General features: G+C 36.5%; 1 protein-coding gene across 7 annotated transcripts in view; it reads left to right on the plus strand.

The window, feature by feature from the left end:
- PCGF5 (polycomb group ring finger 5) overlaps positions 1 to 15634 on the plus strand; it is a 125624-nt gene that overhangs the window by 90010 nt on the left and 19980 nt on the right. For all 7 annotated transcript variants that reach the window (XM_045438185.1, XM_045438187.1, XM_045438181.1 and 4 more), the window contains exon 7: positions 13646 to 13744. In XM_045438185.1, coding sequence (XP_045294141.1) covers positions 13646 to 13744 — 99 coding nt within the window. The remainder of the gene's footprint in view (positions 1 to 13645; positions 13745 to 15634) is intronic.

Here is a 15634-nt window from a genome sequence, read left to right on the forward strand (position 1 = left end):
CTCCCAGCCTAGGCAGCTGGACGCCTGCAGAAGCCAGTTCTGACACTCTACATCTACCTTGCTAGCACCACAAGACACACCCCAGGATTCCCCTGCAGATTTGCCCCACCCGACACATTCAGTTCTGCAGACATCCCTCCAAAGTGGCACTTGCCCTGCCGTGCCCAATAGGCAACCCCAGCCAGGACTGGCACCACTCCAAAGTGACTCCTGCTCTGGAGAGGGGGACATTTAACCCCACAAACCAGCACACCCTTAGTTTCTACAGCCAGGCTTTTTAGCTGGCTACCGAGGGAGCAAGCCCTGCCTGTCAGTGCACCTGCAGCTGATGCAGAAACTAATTGCAGATGGCTAAGCTCAGTACCAGCCCCACCCACCAGTGAGCCCGTGGCAGCTGCAGCCAAGCCTCTGAGTTGGCCATGCAAGAATCAAGCCCTGCCCATCATTGCACATTTCCCTGAGCTAAGCGAAGACAGCTAGCCTGTGTGCTGGCTCCACCCACCAGCAAGCCCATGACAGCTTCAGACCTCTTAACAGCATGGGGAACAAACCCTGCACAGTGTGCCCACGGCAAGTGAAGTGGGTCATTGTGGTCAGCTAGGCTGAAGACCGGCTTCACTCACAAGCATGTCCACAGCAATCACAGCTCAGCCACAACAGGAAGGTGCACACAGCCCACACAGGGACACCCCTGGAGCACCTTGTTCTATTGTGCTACAGGGCACCACAGAACCTCTTCTACACAGGGCCACTTATTTCAAGACCAGGAGGTGTAGCTGACTTGGCTAATACATAGAAGCAGAGAGTTAGACAAAAATGAGGAGACAGATGAATATGTCCCAAATGAAAAAAAAAAAAAAACAAAACAAAACAAAACAAGAGAAAATCACAGAAGAGCTAAATGAAATGGAGATAAGAAACATCCCTGATAAAGAGTTCAAAATAATGGTCATAAAGGTTCTGATAAGACTTGAGAAAAGAGTGGAGGAACTCACTGAGAACTTTTTAACAAAGAGGTAGATATAAAAAAGAACTAGTTAGAGCTAAGCATACAGGAACTGAAATGAAGAATACATTCGAGAGAATCAACAGCAGATTAGAGGCTGCAGAAGAATGGATCAGCAATCTGAAAGGGTAATAGAAAGCAACCAAGCTGAAACACAAAAAGAAAAAAAATGATAAAAAATAAAAATTAAGGTTAAGGGAAATTTGCCACATCATCAAGTATAAAAACATTCATATTATAGCGATTCCAGAAGTAGAAGAGAGAAGAGGGCAGAAAACTTATTTGAAGAAATAATTGCTGAAAACTTTCCTAATCCGGGGAAGGAAATAGACATCTACATCCAGGAATTACAGAGAGTCCCTCACAAGGTGAACCCAAGGAAGTCCACATGACAACAGGTAATAATTAAAATGGCAAAAAGTAATGACAAAGAATCTTAAAAGTAGTGAAAAAACTGAGTTACATACAAGGGAAACCCTTTAAGAATATCAGCTGATTTTTCAACAGAAATTTTGCAGTCCAGTAGGGAGTGGCATGATATATTCAGAGTGCTAAAGGAAAAAACATAAAACCTACAGCCAAGAATACTCTACCTGGAAAATTTGTCTTTCAGAAATGAGGGAGAGATAAGAGTTTCTCAGACAAAAAAGTTAAAAGATTTAATCACCACTAAACTAACCTTATAAGAAATACTACAGGAAACTCTTTAAGTAGAAAAAAAAGGCCATAACTAGAAATAAGAAAAGTATGAAAGCAGGGGGAACCTGTATTGCTTTACACAAAATAGTAAAATCAGTTCTATCTACAAAAATTAGTCAAGGGATACATAAAATAGAAAGGTGTAGGGGCACCTGGGTGGCTCAGTTGGTTAAGTGTCCGACTTCGGCTCAGGTCATGATCTCGCAGTTTGTGAGTTCGAGCCCCACGTTGGGCGCTGTGCTGACAGCTCAGAGCCTGGAGCCTGCTTCCAATTCTGTGTCTCCCCCTCTCTCAGCCCCTCCCCTGCTCATGCTCTGTCTCTCAATAATAAATAAACGTTAAAAAACGTAAAAAAAAAAAAAAAAAAAAAAAGAAAATGTTTAAAAAAAATAGAATACACATTCTTTTGAAGTGCACATGGAACATTTTTTTTTTTTAACGTTTATTTATTTTTGAGAGACAGAGCACTAAGTGGGGGAGGGGCAGAGAGCGAGGGAGACACAGAATCTGAAGCAGGCCTCAGGCTCTGAGCTGTCAGCACAGAGCCTGATGGCGGGGCTCAAACCCACAAACCGTGAGATCGTGACCTGAGCTGAAGTCAGACGCTTAACTGACTGAGCCACCCAGGCACCCCATGCACATGGAACATTCTTTAGGACAGACTGCATATTAGGCCACAAAACAAGTCTTGATAAACTTAAGACTAAAATCATACCAAGCATCGTTCTCAATCATAATGGTATGAAACTATCTTTCATAACTCTTCTATAGTTTTCAGAGTACAGATCTTTTGTCTCTTTAGAAAGGTTTATTCCTAGGTATCTTATTGTTTTGGGTACAATTGTAAATGGGATTGATTCCTTGATTTCTTTTTCTGCTCCTTCATTATTGGTGTATAAAAATGCAACAGATTTCTTCCTGATTTTTATCCTGCAACTTTGCTGAATTCATGTGTTCTAGCAATTTTTTTTGGTGGAGTCTTTAGGGTTTTCTACATGTAGTACCATGTCATTTGTGAATAGTGAAAGTTTGACTTCTTTATTGCCAATTTGTATGCCTTTTATTTCTTTTTATTGTCTGATTGCTGAAGCTAAGACTTCCAGTACTGTATTAAATAGTAATGGTGGGAGTGGACATCTTGTCTTGTTTCTGACCATAGGGGAAAGCTCTCAGTTCTTCCCCATTGAAGATGATATTAGCTGTGGGTCTTTCATATATGGCCTTTATGATGTTTAGGTATGCTCCATCTATCCCTACTTTATCGAGGGTTTTTACCAAGAACGGATGCTGTATTTTGACAGATGCTTTGTCTGTATCTGTTGACAGGATCATATGGTTCTTACCCTTTCTTTTAGTAGTGGGGTGTATCACACTGATTGATTTGCAAATACTGAACCAGCCCTGCAATCCAGGAATAAATCCCACTTGCTCATGGTGAATAATTCTTTTTTTTTTTTTTTTTTTTTTTTTTTTTAATTTATTTTTGGGACAGAGAGAGACAGAGCATGAACGGGGGAGGGGCAGAGAGAGAGGGAGACACAGAATCGGAAACAGGCTCCAGGCTCTGAGCCATCAGCCCAGAGCCCGACGCGGGGCTCGAACTCACGGACCGCGAGATCGCGACCTGGCTGAAGTCGGACGCTTAACCGACTGCGCCACCCAGGCGCCCCGTGAATAATTCTTTTAATGTACTGTTGAATTCAATTTGCTAGAAACTTGTTGAGAATTTTTGCACTCAGCTTCATCAGAGATATTAGCCTGTAATTCTCCTTTTTAGTGAGGTCTGGTTTTGGAATTAATGCTGCCTGGCTTCATAGGAGTTTGGAAACTTTCCTTCCATTTCTATTTTTTTGGAACAGTTTGAGAATAAGTTTAACTCTTTTTAAATGTCTGGTAGAATTCCCCAGGGTAGCCATCTGGCCCAGGACTCTTGTTTGTTGGGAGATTTTTGATAACAAATTCAATTTCTTTGCTGGTTATAGGTCTGTTCAAATTTTCTATTTCTTCCTGTTTCAGTTTTGGTAGTTTGTGAGTTTCTGGGAGTTTGTCCATTTCTTCCAGATTGCCTAATTTGTTGGCATATAATTTTTCATATTATTCTCTTATAATTGTTTGTATTTCTGTGGTGTTGGTTGTGATCTCTTTTGTTTGTGATCTCTTTGGGTCCTTTCTCTTTTCTTTTTGGTAAGTCTGGCTAGGGGTTTATCAATTTTGTGAATTCTTTCAAAGAATCAGCCTTTAGTTTCATTCATCTGTTCTACTGGGTTTTTTTCGTTTGTTTTCTATATTATTTCTGCTCTAATCTTTATTATTTCCCTTCTGCTGGCTTTAGGTTTATTTGCTGTTCCTTTTCTGGCTCCTTTAGGTATAAGGTTAGATTGTATATTTGAGACCTTTCTTGCTTCTTGAAAATAGGCCTGAATTGCTATATACTTTCCTCTAGGATTGCCTTTGCTTCATCCCAAAGGGTTTGACTGTCATGTTTTCATTTTCATTTGCTTTCATGTATTTTTTTATTTCTTCATTCATTTCCTGTTTAACCCATTCATTCTTTAGTGGGATGTTCTCTAATCTCCATGTATTTAAGGGCTTTCAAAATTTTTTCTTGTGGTTGAATTCAAGTTTCATAGCATTGCAATCTGAAAATATGCATGGTATGATCTCGATCTTTTTGTACCTATTCAGGGCTGATTTGTGACCCAGTATGTGATCTATTCTGGAGAATGTTCCATGTGCATTTGAGAAAAATGTGTATTCTGCTGCTTTAGAATGAAATGTTCTCAATGTATCTGTTAAGTACATCCAGGCAGGCCAATGTGTCATTCATAGCCATTGTTTCCTTACTGATTTTCTGCTTAGATAATCTGTCCATTGCTGTATGTGAGGTATTAAAAAGTCCCTTACTATTATTGTATCATTATTGGGTTTCTGGGTGTTTGTCATTAATTGATTTATATACTTTGAAGAGGACATGAAGAAATGGAAAACATTCCATGCTCATGGATTAGAAGAACAAACATTGTTAAAATGTTTATACTACCCAAAGCAATCTATACATTTAATGCAATCCCTATCAATATACCACCAGTGTTCTTCACAGAGCTAGATCAAACAATCCTAAAATTTGTGTGGAACCGCTTAAGACCCTGAATAGCCAAAACAGTCCTGAAAAAGAAAAACAAAACTTGGAGACATCACGATCCTGGATTTCAAGCTATATTACAAAGCTGTAGTCATTGAGACAGTCTGATACTGGCACAAAAACCGGTACATAAATCAATGAAATGGAATAGAAACCCCAGAAATGGACCCACAACTATACAGCCAACTCATCTTCAACAAAGCAGGAAAGAACTCCAATGGAAAATAGTCTCTTCAATAAATGGTGTTGGGAAAACTGAACAGTGACATGCAAAAGAATGAACCTGGACCACTTTCTTATAACATACACAAAAATAAATTAAAAATGGATGAAAGACCTAAATGTGAGACAGGAAACCATCAGAATCCTAGAGGAGAACACAGGCAGCAACCTCTTTGACCTTAGCCAGAGCAACTTCTTACTAGACACATCACCAAAGGCAAGGGAAACGAAAGCAAACATGAACCATTGGGACTCATCAGATAAAAAGCTTCTACACAGTGAAGGAATCAATCAACAAAACTAAAAGGCAGCCTACAAAATGGGAGAAGATATTTGCAAACAATGTATCTGATAAAGGGTTGGTATCCAAAATCAATAAAGAACTTATCCAGCTCAACACCCAAAAAACAAACAACCTGGTTAAGAAATAGGCAGAAGACATAAATAGACACTTTTCCAAAGAAGACATCCAGATGGGTAACAGACACATGAAAAGATGCTCAACATCACTCATCATCAGGGAAATACAAATCAAAACCACAATGAGATACCACCTCACACCTGTCAGAATGGCTAAAATTAACAACACAAGAAACAACAAGCATTGGCAAGGATGTTGAAAAGGGGGAACCTTCTTGCACTGTTGGTGGGAATGCAAACTGGTGTAGCCATTCTGGAGAACAGTCTGGAGGTTCCTCAAAAAACCAAAAACAGAGCTACCCTACCATCCAGCAATTGCACTATTAGGTGTTTACCCAAAGGATACAAAAATACACATTCAAAGGGGTACATGCACCCCAATGTTTATAGCAGCATTATCAACAGCAGCCAAACTTTGGAGAGGGCCCAAATGTCCATCAACTGATGAATGGATAAAGAAGATGTGGTATATATGTACAATGGAATATTACTCAGCCATCAAAAAATGAAATCTTGCCATTTGCAACAACGTGGATGGAGTTAGAATGTATTATGCTAAGCAAAATAAGTCAATCAGAGAAAGACAAATATATGATTTCACTCATGTGGAATTTAAGAAGCAAAACAGATGAACATATGGGAAGGGGGAGGAAAAAAGAGAAGAAAGGGAAACAGACCACAAAAGACTCTTAACAATACAGAACAAACTGAGTTGACGGAGGAGGAGAGTAGGAGATGGGCTAGATCGTTCGATGGGTATTAAGGAGGGCACTTGTGATGAGCACTAGATATTGTATGTAAGTGATGAATCACTGAAATCTACTTGTGACACCCATGTTGCACTGTATATTAAAATATAACTAAAATATGAAAAAAGGACTTCTCAAATTAAAAAAAATAAACATAATGGTGTGAAACTAGAAACCAATTACAATAAAAATACTGAAAAAAAAAAAAAAAACAACCAAACACATGGAGGCTAAGCAACATGATACTAAACAACCATTGGGTCATTGAAGAACTTACAGAGGAAATCAAAAAATACATGGAGACAAATGAAAATGGAAGCACAGCTATCCAAAATTATTGGGATGCAGCAAATGTTCTAAGAGGGACATTTATAGGAATACAGGACTATCTCAAGAAACAAGAAAAATCTCAAACAATCTAATTCTATACTTAAAGGAACTAGAAAAAGAACAAAGCCTGAAGTTAGCAAAGGAACTAATAAAGATTAGAGTGGAAGTAAATGAAATAGAGATTTAAAAAAAAATCTCAATGAAATCAAGAGCTGTTTCTTTGAAAAGGTAAACAAAATTTGATAAACTTTTAGCTAGACTCATCACGAAAAAAAAGATGAAGACTCAAACATACCAGAAATGAAAAAAGAGAAATAACAACTAACACCACAGAAATACAAAGAATTATAAGAGAATATTATGAAAAATCCTATGCGAACAAATTGGGACAACCTAGAAGAAATGAATAAATTTCTAAAAACATACAGTCTTCCAAAACTGAATCAGGGAAAGGTAAAAAATTTGAACAGACTGGTTAATAGTAACAGAATTGAAAAAACAAAAAAACAGAGGATCAGATAGTTTCAGAAATAAATTCTACCAAACATTTAAATTTTTTTAATAATTTTTTAATGCTTATTTATTTTTGAGAAATAGAGTGCGAGCAGGGGAGGGGCAAAGAGAGAGGGGGACACAGATTCCAAAGCAAGCTCCAGGCTCCAAGCTGTCAGCACAGAGCCCGACGTGCGGCTCAAACTCAGGAGCTGTGAGATCATGACCTGAGCTGAAGTTGGACACTTAACTGACTGAGCCACCCAGACGCCCCAGATTTTACCTGCATTTAAAGAAGAGTTAATACCTATTCTTCTCAAACTATTACAAAAAATAGAAGAGGAAGGAAATCTTCAAAATTCATTCTATGAGGCCAGCATTACCCTGATACCAAAACCAGAAAAAGACACTACAGAAAAAGAAAACTACAGGCCAACATCCCTGATGAGCATAGATTTAAAATTCCTCAATAAAATATTAGCAAGCTGAATTCAATGATACATTAAAAACATCATTTACCGTGATCAAGTGGGATTCCAGGGATTAAAGGGTGGATGAATATTGGCAAATCAGTGTTATATCACATTAACAAGAGGAAGGATGAAAACCACAATTATCTCATTAGATTAAGAAAAACCATTTGACAAAAATACAACCTTTGTTCACGATAAAAACTCTCAACAACATGGATTTTAGGGAACATACTTCAAAATAATAAAGGCCATATGTGAAAAACCCATAGCTAGCATCATATTCAGTGATGAAAAACAGAACTTTTCCTCTGAGATCAGGAACAAGACAAGGATGTCCACTCTCACCACTTTTATTCATCATGTACTAGAAATCCTAGCCGAGCAATCAGACAAGAAAAAGAAATAAAAGGCATCCAAATTGATAGGGAAGAAGTTAAACTCATTAATTGCAGATGAATGATACTATATATGGAAAACCTCCAGAAAACTATAGAATACATGAATTCAGTAAAGTTTCATTAAAATTAATATAATATTAATATAAAGAAATCTGTTGCACTTTTGTACATGAATAATAAAGTAGCAGAAAGAGAAATTAGGAAAACAATCTCATTGACAGTTGTACCAGAAATAATAAATTATCTAGGGAATTTAAAGAGGTGAAAGACCTATACTCTGAAAACTAGAAGACACTGATGAAAGAAATTGAAGATACCACAAATGTAAAGATATTTTCATGGATTGGAAGAATTAATGTTGCTAAAATGTCCATACTACTGAAAGCAATCTACAGATTTAAATGTAGTTCCTATCAAAATACAAATAGCATTTTTCACATAACTGGAACAAATAATCCTAAAATTTGTATGAAACCACAAGATTTTGAATATCCAAAGCAATCTTAAGAATAACCAAGCTGGAGGCACCACGATCCCAGATTTCAGGATCTACTACAAAGCCATGGTAATCAAAACGGTGTGATACTGGCACAAAAACAGACACATAGATCAATGAAACAGAATGGAAAGCCCATACTTACAAGGTCAATTAACCTACAACAAAGGGGACAGAGATATATAATCAGGAAAAGATCATCTTTTCAATAAATGATGCTAAGAAAACTGGACAGTTACATGCAAAAGAATAACATTGGACCACTTTATTACATCATACACAAAAACTCAGAATGGATTAAGGACTTAAATGTGAGATCTGAAACCATAAAATTCTATGTTTTCTAAAAAAACATAGGCAGTAATATCTTGGACATCATTCTTCCAACATATTTGCAGATATGTCTCCTTGAGCAAGGGGGAAAAAGCAAAAATAAACTGTTGGGACTATACCAGAATAAAAAGCTTTGACACAGCAAAGGAAACTGCCTGCAAAACAAAAAGGCAACCTACTGAATAGGAGAAGATATTTGCAAATGATGTATCTGTTAGGAGTTTATATCCAAAATATATAAAGAACTTAAACAACTCAACACCAAACAACCCAATTTTTTAAAATGGAGAAAGGACCTGAATAGACATTTTTCCAAGGACATAGAGATGGCCAACAGACACACGAAAAAATATTCAACATAATAATCATCAGAGAAATGCAAATCAAAACCACAATAACATATTACCTCACGCCTATTAGGATGGCTACTATCAAAAACAAAACAGAAAATACCAAGTGTTGGTGAGGATGTAGAGGATGACAGATGTATTGGAACCCTTATCCACTAATAGTATCAAAAAGAGAAATACTTAATATATTTAAGAAAGCATAAGATTTATATGCTGAAAACTGCAAAACATTAATAGAAATGAAGAAGGCCTAAGAAATGGAAATATATCCCATGTTCATGGATTAGAAGACTTAATATTGTTAAGACAGCAGTCCTGCCCCAATTGGTCAGATTTAGTGAAAACCCTAACCCAAATTCTAACTGCTGTTTCTACAGAAATTGACAAGCTGATCCTATTTCCCTTACAGAAATCCAAGGGACCTGGAATAGGCAAAACAATCTTGAGAAAGTACAACAAGCTGGAGGACTCAAAGTCCCGTTTTCAAAACTTGCTTCAAAACTACAGTAATCAAGAGAGTATGGTACTGGACAAAGGGTAGATATATAGGTCAGTGAAAAGAATTGAAAGGTCAGAAATAAACACATGTATCGATTATGAATTTATTTTTGACTTGAGGGCCAAGCTAACTCAAGGGAAAGAATAGTCTTTTCAAGAAATGGTGCTGGAACAATTGAATATCCACATGCAAGAAATGAAGTTGGGTCTGTACCTCATGTCATATACAAAAATTAACTCAAAATGGACCCATACCTAAATGTAACAGCTAAAACAGTAAAACTCTTAGAAGAAACAGGGAGATAAAATCTCATGACCTTGGATTTGGCAGTAGATTCTTAAAAATGATACCATCAGCAAAAGCATCAAAAGAAAAAATATAGATAAATTAGATTCTATCAAAAGTAAAAACTTTTGTGCTTTTCAGAGAACACTATCAGGGCCCGCTGGGTAGCTCAGTCAGTTAAGCATCCAACTCTTGATCTCAGGGTTTTGAGTTCAAGGCCCACACTGGGCTTTGAGCTTCGCATGAAGCCTACTTAAAAAGGTGGGGGAGGTGTATGGGTGGCTCAGTTGGTTAAGTGTCAGATTCTTGATTTCAGCTCAGGTCATGATCTCATTTGTGAACTACCAAGAAAGTGAAAAGACAACATATAGAATGGGAGAAAGTATTTGCAGATCAGGTATCTGATAAATCTTTAGTATTTAGAATATATAAAGAACTCTTACCAATCAACAAAAACATAACCCATTTTTTTAAAGTGGGCAAAAAATTTAAATAGACATTTCTCCAAAGAAGATGTACAAATGGCCAATGAACACATGAAAAGATGCTAAACATCATTAGTCATTAGGGCTGTGCAAACCAAAATCACATGACACTTCACATCCACTAGGATGCATGTAATTTTTTTTTTTTTACAAAAAGGAAAATAGGATAGTTTTTAATAAACTATAAGCTAGAATCAAATACTGTAACATGCTATGACATGAATGAACCTTGAAAACATTATGCCAAGTGAAAGAAGCCAGAAACAAAGGCCACATATTGTATGATTTCATTGCTATGAAATGTCCAGAAAAGGCAGTCCATAGACACAGAAAGTAGATTGGCTTTTGTCAGGTCTAGGAAAAGGAAGGAGTAGTGACTGCTAATAAGTAAGTTTCCTAGTGGGGTAATGAAATGTCCTGGAATTAGATAATGGTAATGGTTGCATAACCTCATGAATATACTGGTATTACTGAATTGTACATTTTATTTAAAAAAAAATTTTTTTTTTAACGTTTATTTTACTTTTGAGACAGAGACAGAGCATGAACGGGGGAGGGGCAGAGAGAGAGGGAGACACAGAATCGGAAGCAGGCTCCAGGCTCTGAGCCATCAGCCCAGAGCCCGACGCGGGGCTCGAACTCACAGACCATGAGATCGTGACCTGGGCTGAAGTCGGATGCTTAACCGACTGAGTCACCCAGGCGCCCCTGAATTGTACATTTTAAATGGTGACTTTTATGGTATTTGAATTTCAATTTTAAAAAAAGTTAAAGACGGGGTGCCTGGGTGGTTCAGTTGGTTAAGCGTCTGGCTCTCGGTTTCGGCTCAGGTCATGATCTCACGGTTCGTGAGTTCAGGCCCCATGTCACACTCTGTGCTGGCAGTACGGAGTCTGCTTGGGTTTCTCTCTCCCTCTCTCTCTCCCCCTCTCCTGCTCACACTCTCTCTCTAAATAAACTTTAAAAAAACTTTAAAAGTATATATATCCATCACCACACCTAGTTACAAATTAAAAAAAAAAAAAAGTCAAAGTCAAGCTTGATAGCCGTTTTAGCTGGTGAAGATACTAGCCCTACCATTCCGAAGATGACAGAAGAAACAGGCGTTTGGGTTTAAAAAAATAACCTCAAATAATCATTATCATAAGAACCAGAATTTGTTGCATTGTATTCTACATAACTGGAAACCTAAATAACTCATGATTTTGACCACTAGCTGATTTCAAATCTAGTCTCTTACATCTTTTAAAACAAAGAGATAAAAAAAAGTAAAAGTGCCTCTAGGGTAACCACCTTAGAAGCAGAAAGGAGCCTTTTTTTTTTTTTTTTTTTTTTTTTAACTGTTCCTCTTCTGGTTTGAGTTTAGGGAGCAGGTTAGAAGGCAAGGCATTGTGCCATGCAAGAGAAAGGTAATATTTCTTCAGATATACAGGGGAGCCTGAAATGTTGATCCCACCAGAGCAGCTGACTACACAGCTGCTCTCCCAGCCAGCAGTCTCCCGTTAACCCCCTGTGTGTAGTCCAGATGTTTCCATTTTCTGTGTGTTCTGAAAGGGAATGCCGGGAAGATGCACTGCTCTTAGGATCATCTCTTCCTGGTCATCTACTCAGCACTCTTGTCATTGCCTTTCTTAAAACGTGTTGATTACTTGTTGATTCAGAGGTCTGTATAGCAATTTCCAGGTGTACCTATCTAGGAAACAGCAAGATTAAGTTGGTATAATTGTAAAATGTTTCTGTAGAGGGAGAATGCATAATTGTTATATTGTCATTTTCTAAGTACTTACAAATCAAATATTAAATAATTCAGGCTGGAATTTTGTTAGAGAATAATGTCAAAGTTTATTGAGTTATAAATTCCAGAGACAAGCTTTTGCCTAATTTTTAAAATCTTCTCTTAACTCTTCTGACAGCTCTCTCCTTATTAACAATTTCCAAAAAGTAGTGATGCCCTGTTCATTTCTGTAGGTTAACAAGCTGAGATTCTCTGAAGATGATAATATACTTAGAGGGTCTTCTAGTACCTTCACATTATACTCTAACTTAACTGGGACCTATAAAATGTACCAAGAATTCTTTATAAACCATATGGAACAATAGACTGAAAACATTGGGGTAGTTTAGATGATGGGAATAGATAACAGGGAAGATCTATGTGAATATTTATTATTTTCACGCTATCTGGAGTATCAGTCTTTCCATTTGAAATGGCTAGTGTGTGTTTTGCTTTAGATGTAACTTTTGACTTCTATTTTCTTTTAATGGTTACTTTACCATCTAAATAGTGACCAAGTATCATTTGTAAATTTGTTTCTGTTGATCTTTGCTAGGAAATATATTTTTCCAGGAACACATTTGCTAAGAATACATACTGACTGGATGGCTCTACTTTGGGCTTAGTGAATTTAAGAATATCCTGTATGTATAAGTAGAAGTAATACCTTATACCTTTAAAAGATTCAGTTGCTGGTTTTTGTTTTACTGTTGAAAACTTTTAAGGTTTGGAGATGTAATTTTGTTTCACACATTGGTTCGTGTTTATCATGTCTGCACACCTCATTTTGACTAATTTTCGTTTGAGCATTCATTCTGGATTGGTTCATATATTTTAGTGATGTTCATGCTAAAAGAGTAAGTCAGTACTGCTAATAAAATGAGAAAAATCCAGGTACAAAGAACATGTTTTTCCAGTAAAGTAGTCACAGCCCATCAGACACTGACTGGGACATGTTTCTCCAGAACCAGAGTCCGTTCCACATGACTTTTACTTGCTAGGGATCTTGTGGCCTGACTGGCCTCTACTGAACTCTGGGGCTCCTTGTGGCCCCATCTGAGATCACTGCTCTTTTAAAAAATATTTAAAAGTTTGTGAGACTTTTAAAAAAATATCCCTAATTCTTTTAGAAGTGACATTCTTTAATAAAATATTTTATATTCTTTTTGTGACCTTGATTTTTGATTAAGTTCATAATGCGCCGTTAACTAAACAAATTGACAATCTTCATACCTCTAGACATTTCTAGACATGTCTAGAGGTATGAAGATTGTCAATTTCCCAGGATTTTCTGAGTGTACATAATAGTACATTCTTGAAGAATACCATGTAAGTATCTAAGAATTAGAAACATTTTTTATTTAGTAGTACTAAAGAGTATAATTTGAAACATTTTCAGAATATATTTTGAAAATCCTCAAAATGATAGTGGGAAATGACACCTGTGGTTTCATTACAAGATATATTTTAACTAATAATCTGTTTCCTTTAGGGTTTAATGAAGAAATTCATTCGATGTTCTACCCGTGTAACTGTGGGAACTATTAAAAAATTTTTAAGTTTAAAACTAAAACTTCCAAGTTCTTATGAGGTAAGTTAACAATACAATCTTGATCATTTTGATAACTCTAATCTGAAGTAAAATTCTAACAAAAGTAAAAATTAACAATAATTTTGTGGAAACGGGTTATTTCATGTTAAAAATTAATTTTGAGAATGTAATATTCTGTTTATGTAATGTGTATTTTTTAACATCCTGACTAAAACATACAAATGCATTTAGTGTTTTACCATTAGAGGAGATACCTAAATAATATTAAGTGATCCAAAAATAAATATCTCAGCTAACTGGACTTTAATGCCAACATGCTTTAGGGTCTTTTTTTTTTTTTTTTTTAATCTGAGACCTTTGAGATCCAGTTTTACCAATTCTTTATAGACTTCTTTTTCAGAATGTAAAACATTGTCTTTTTATGAAAAGGGATTTTACAAATAGCGTTCCTTTAATTATGTGATTTGCAAAAGTGATACTGTTTAGCAGAAGGTAAAACCAATGTAATTGCATCTGCATAAATGCGGTCTACCAGTTTCCTTACAGGAGAGGTAAATTGCCCTGATATTGATCACAGCACAGCTTGTAATGTGTTCAATGTTTAGAGAATGTTTAAGATGCTAGAATTGCAGCTATAACTTAATGAGGAGATACGGTTACCATTTCTCACCTGCCCAAATGGCAGTCTTACAACTTCTATTAATTTTCTCTTCCTCCCCTTTGGGTTCTGAGAATAGCTTCTGAAAAAACTAAAGACCAAACTAGTGTTCTGTATAAACAAAGACATCAAAGGCAACATAGTTCCTCAGGCTTAGGTATAGTAATATTAATATGAATAGTTTATCATAGTAGAAATAAAATAGGATTTGAACATAGGCATTGATAGGTATTAAGACTGTATTATGAGGAAGCCTCTGATCCTAAATTTATTTAAAAACTTCTCTCAGACAACTAATTAATCTATGGATTAAAAATTCTTACTCTGGTTTGGTCCCACACATATTAAAACATTTCCAGAGACATCAACTTTTACATTAGGGAAAAAAAGTATGAGAGTTAATCAAAGCCCTATGTACTTGGTAAAGTAAAAGATATAGATACAGTGAAAATAGAAAATGAAACTGTTTTTGTACTTCATTATCTTCTTACAAAATACCACATGCAGTTTTATTTCCTTACTTTTAGGTGTGACTCAATTATTTTCTAGTTTCCAGGAAGTTGTTAGAGCTGAGAGGATGATTTCTCTCACAGTCTTACTGCCGGCACTTATCATCTCTCTCCATAGAAAACAGCAAGGCAGCAGACTCAGTCCACTGACAGCTCCTTGTCTATCCCAGTGTAAAGGACTTTTCCTGTGATTTTTAGAAGGATTTACTGGTTCCTCCCTTATTTTGCTGTCTTAACATATAGGGTGATGTAGTAATGAAATACTTATGAGCTGAAGCCTTTTGCAATGGCATTGCTCACTGGGGGAGATAGTTTCATTTGTAAATGACAACAGAAGCAGCATACCAATTAGGGATTGCATCCTAAATCTCTTTACTTCTTTGCTTATGAGTTTATTTTACAGGCAAGATTAAAAAAAAAAAATCATCGGGGCACCTTGGTGGCCCAGTCAGTTAAGCATCTGATGCTTGATTTCAGTTCAGGTCATGATCTCACAGTTCATGGGTTCAAGCCCCACATCAGGCTCTGTGCTGACGGTGAAGAACCTGCTTGGGAATCTCTCTTTCTCCCTCTCTCTGCCCCTCCTGTGCTCTCTGTCTCTCTTTGAAATAAATAAAATAAACTTAAAAAAATAAATAAAAATAAAACTATTTTGTCTTTTTAAAAATGTCTAAAAAACATTTTGAGGTCCATGTAAGTCACCGTAAATCATCAAAAAATCAATATAATTTAGCTAAACATTTGTGTAATACAATTGGAACT

The sequence above is a fragment of the Leopardus geoffroyi genome, chromosome D2 (assembly GCF_018350155.1).
Source record: "Leopardus geoffroyi isolate Oge1 chromosome D2, O.geoffroyi_Oge1_pat1.0, whole genome shotgun sequence".
Classification (NCBI taxonomy): Eukaryota; Metazoa; Chordata; class Mammalia; order Carnivora; family Felidae; genus Leopardus; species Leopardus geoffroyi.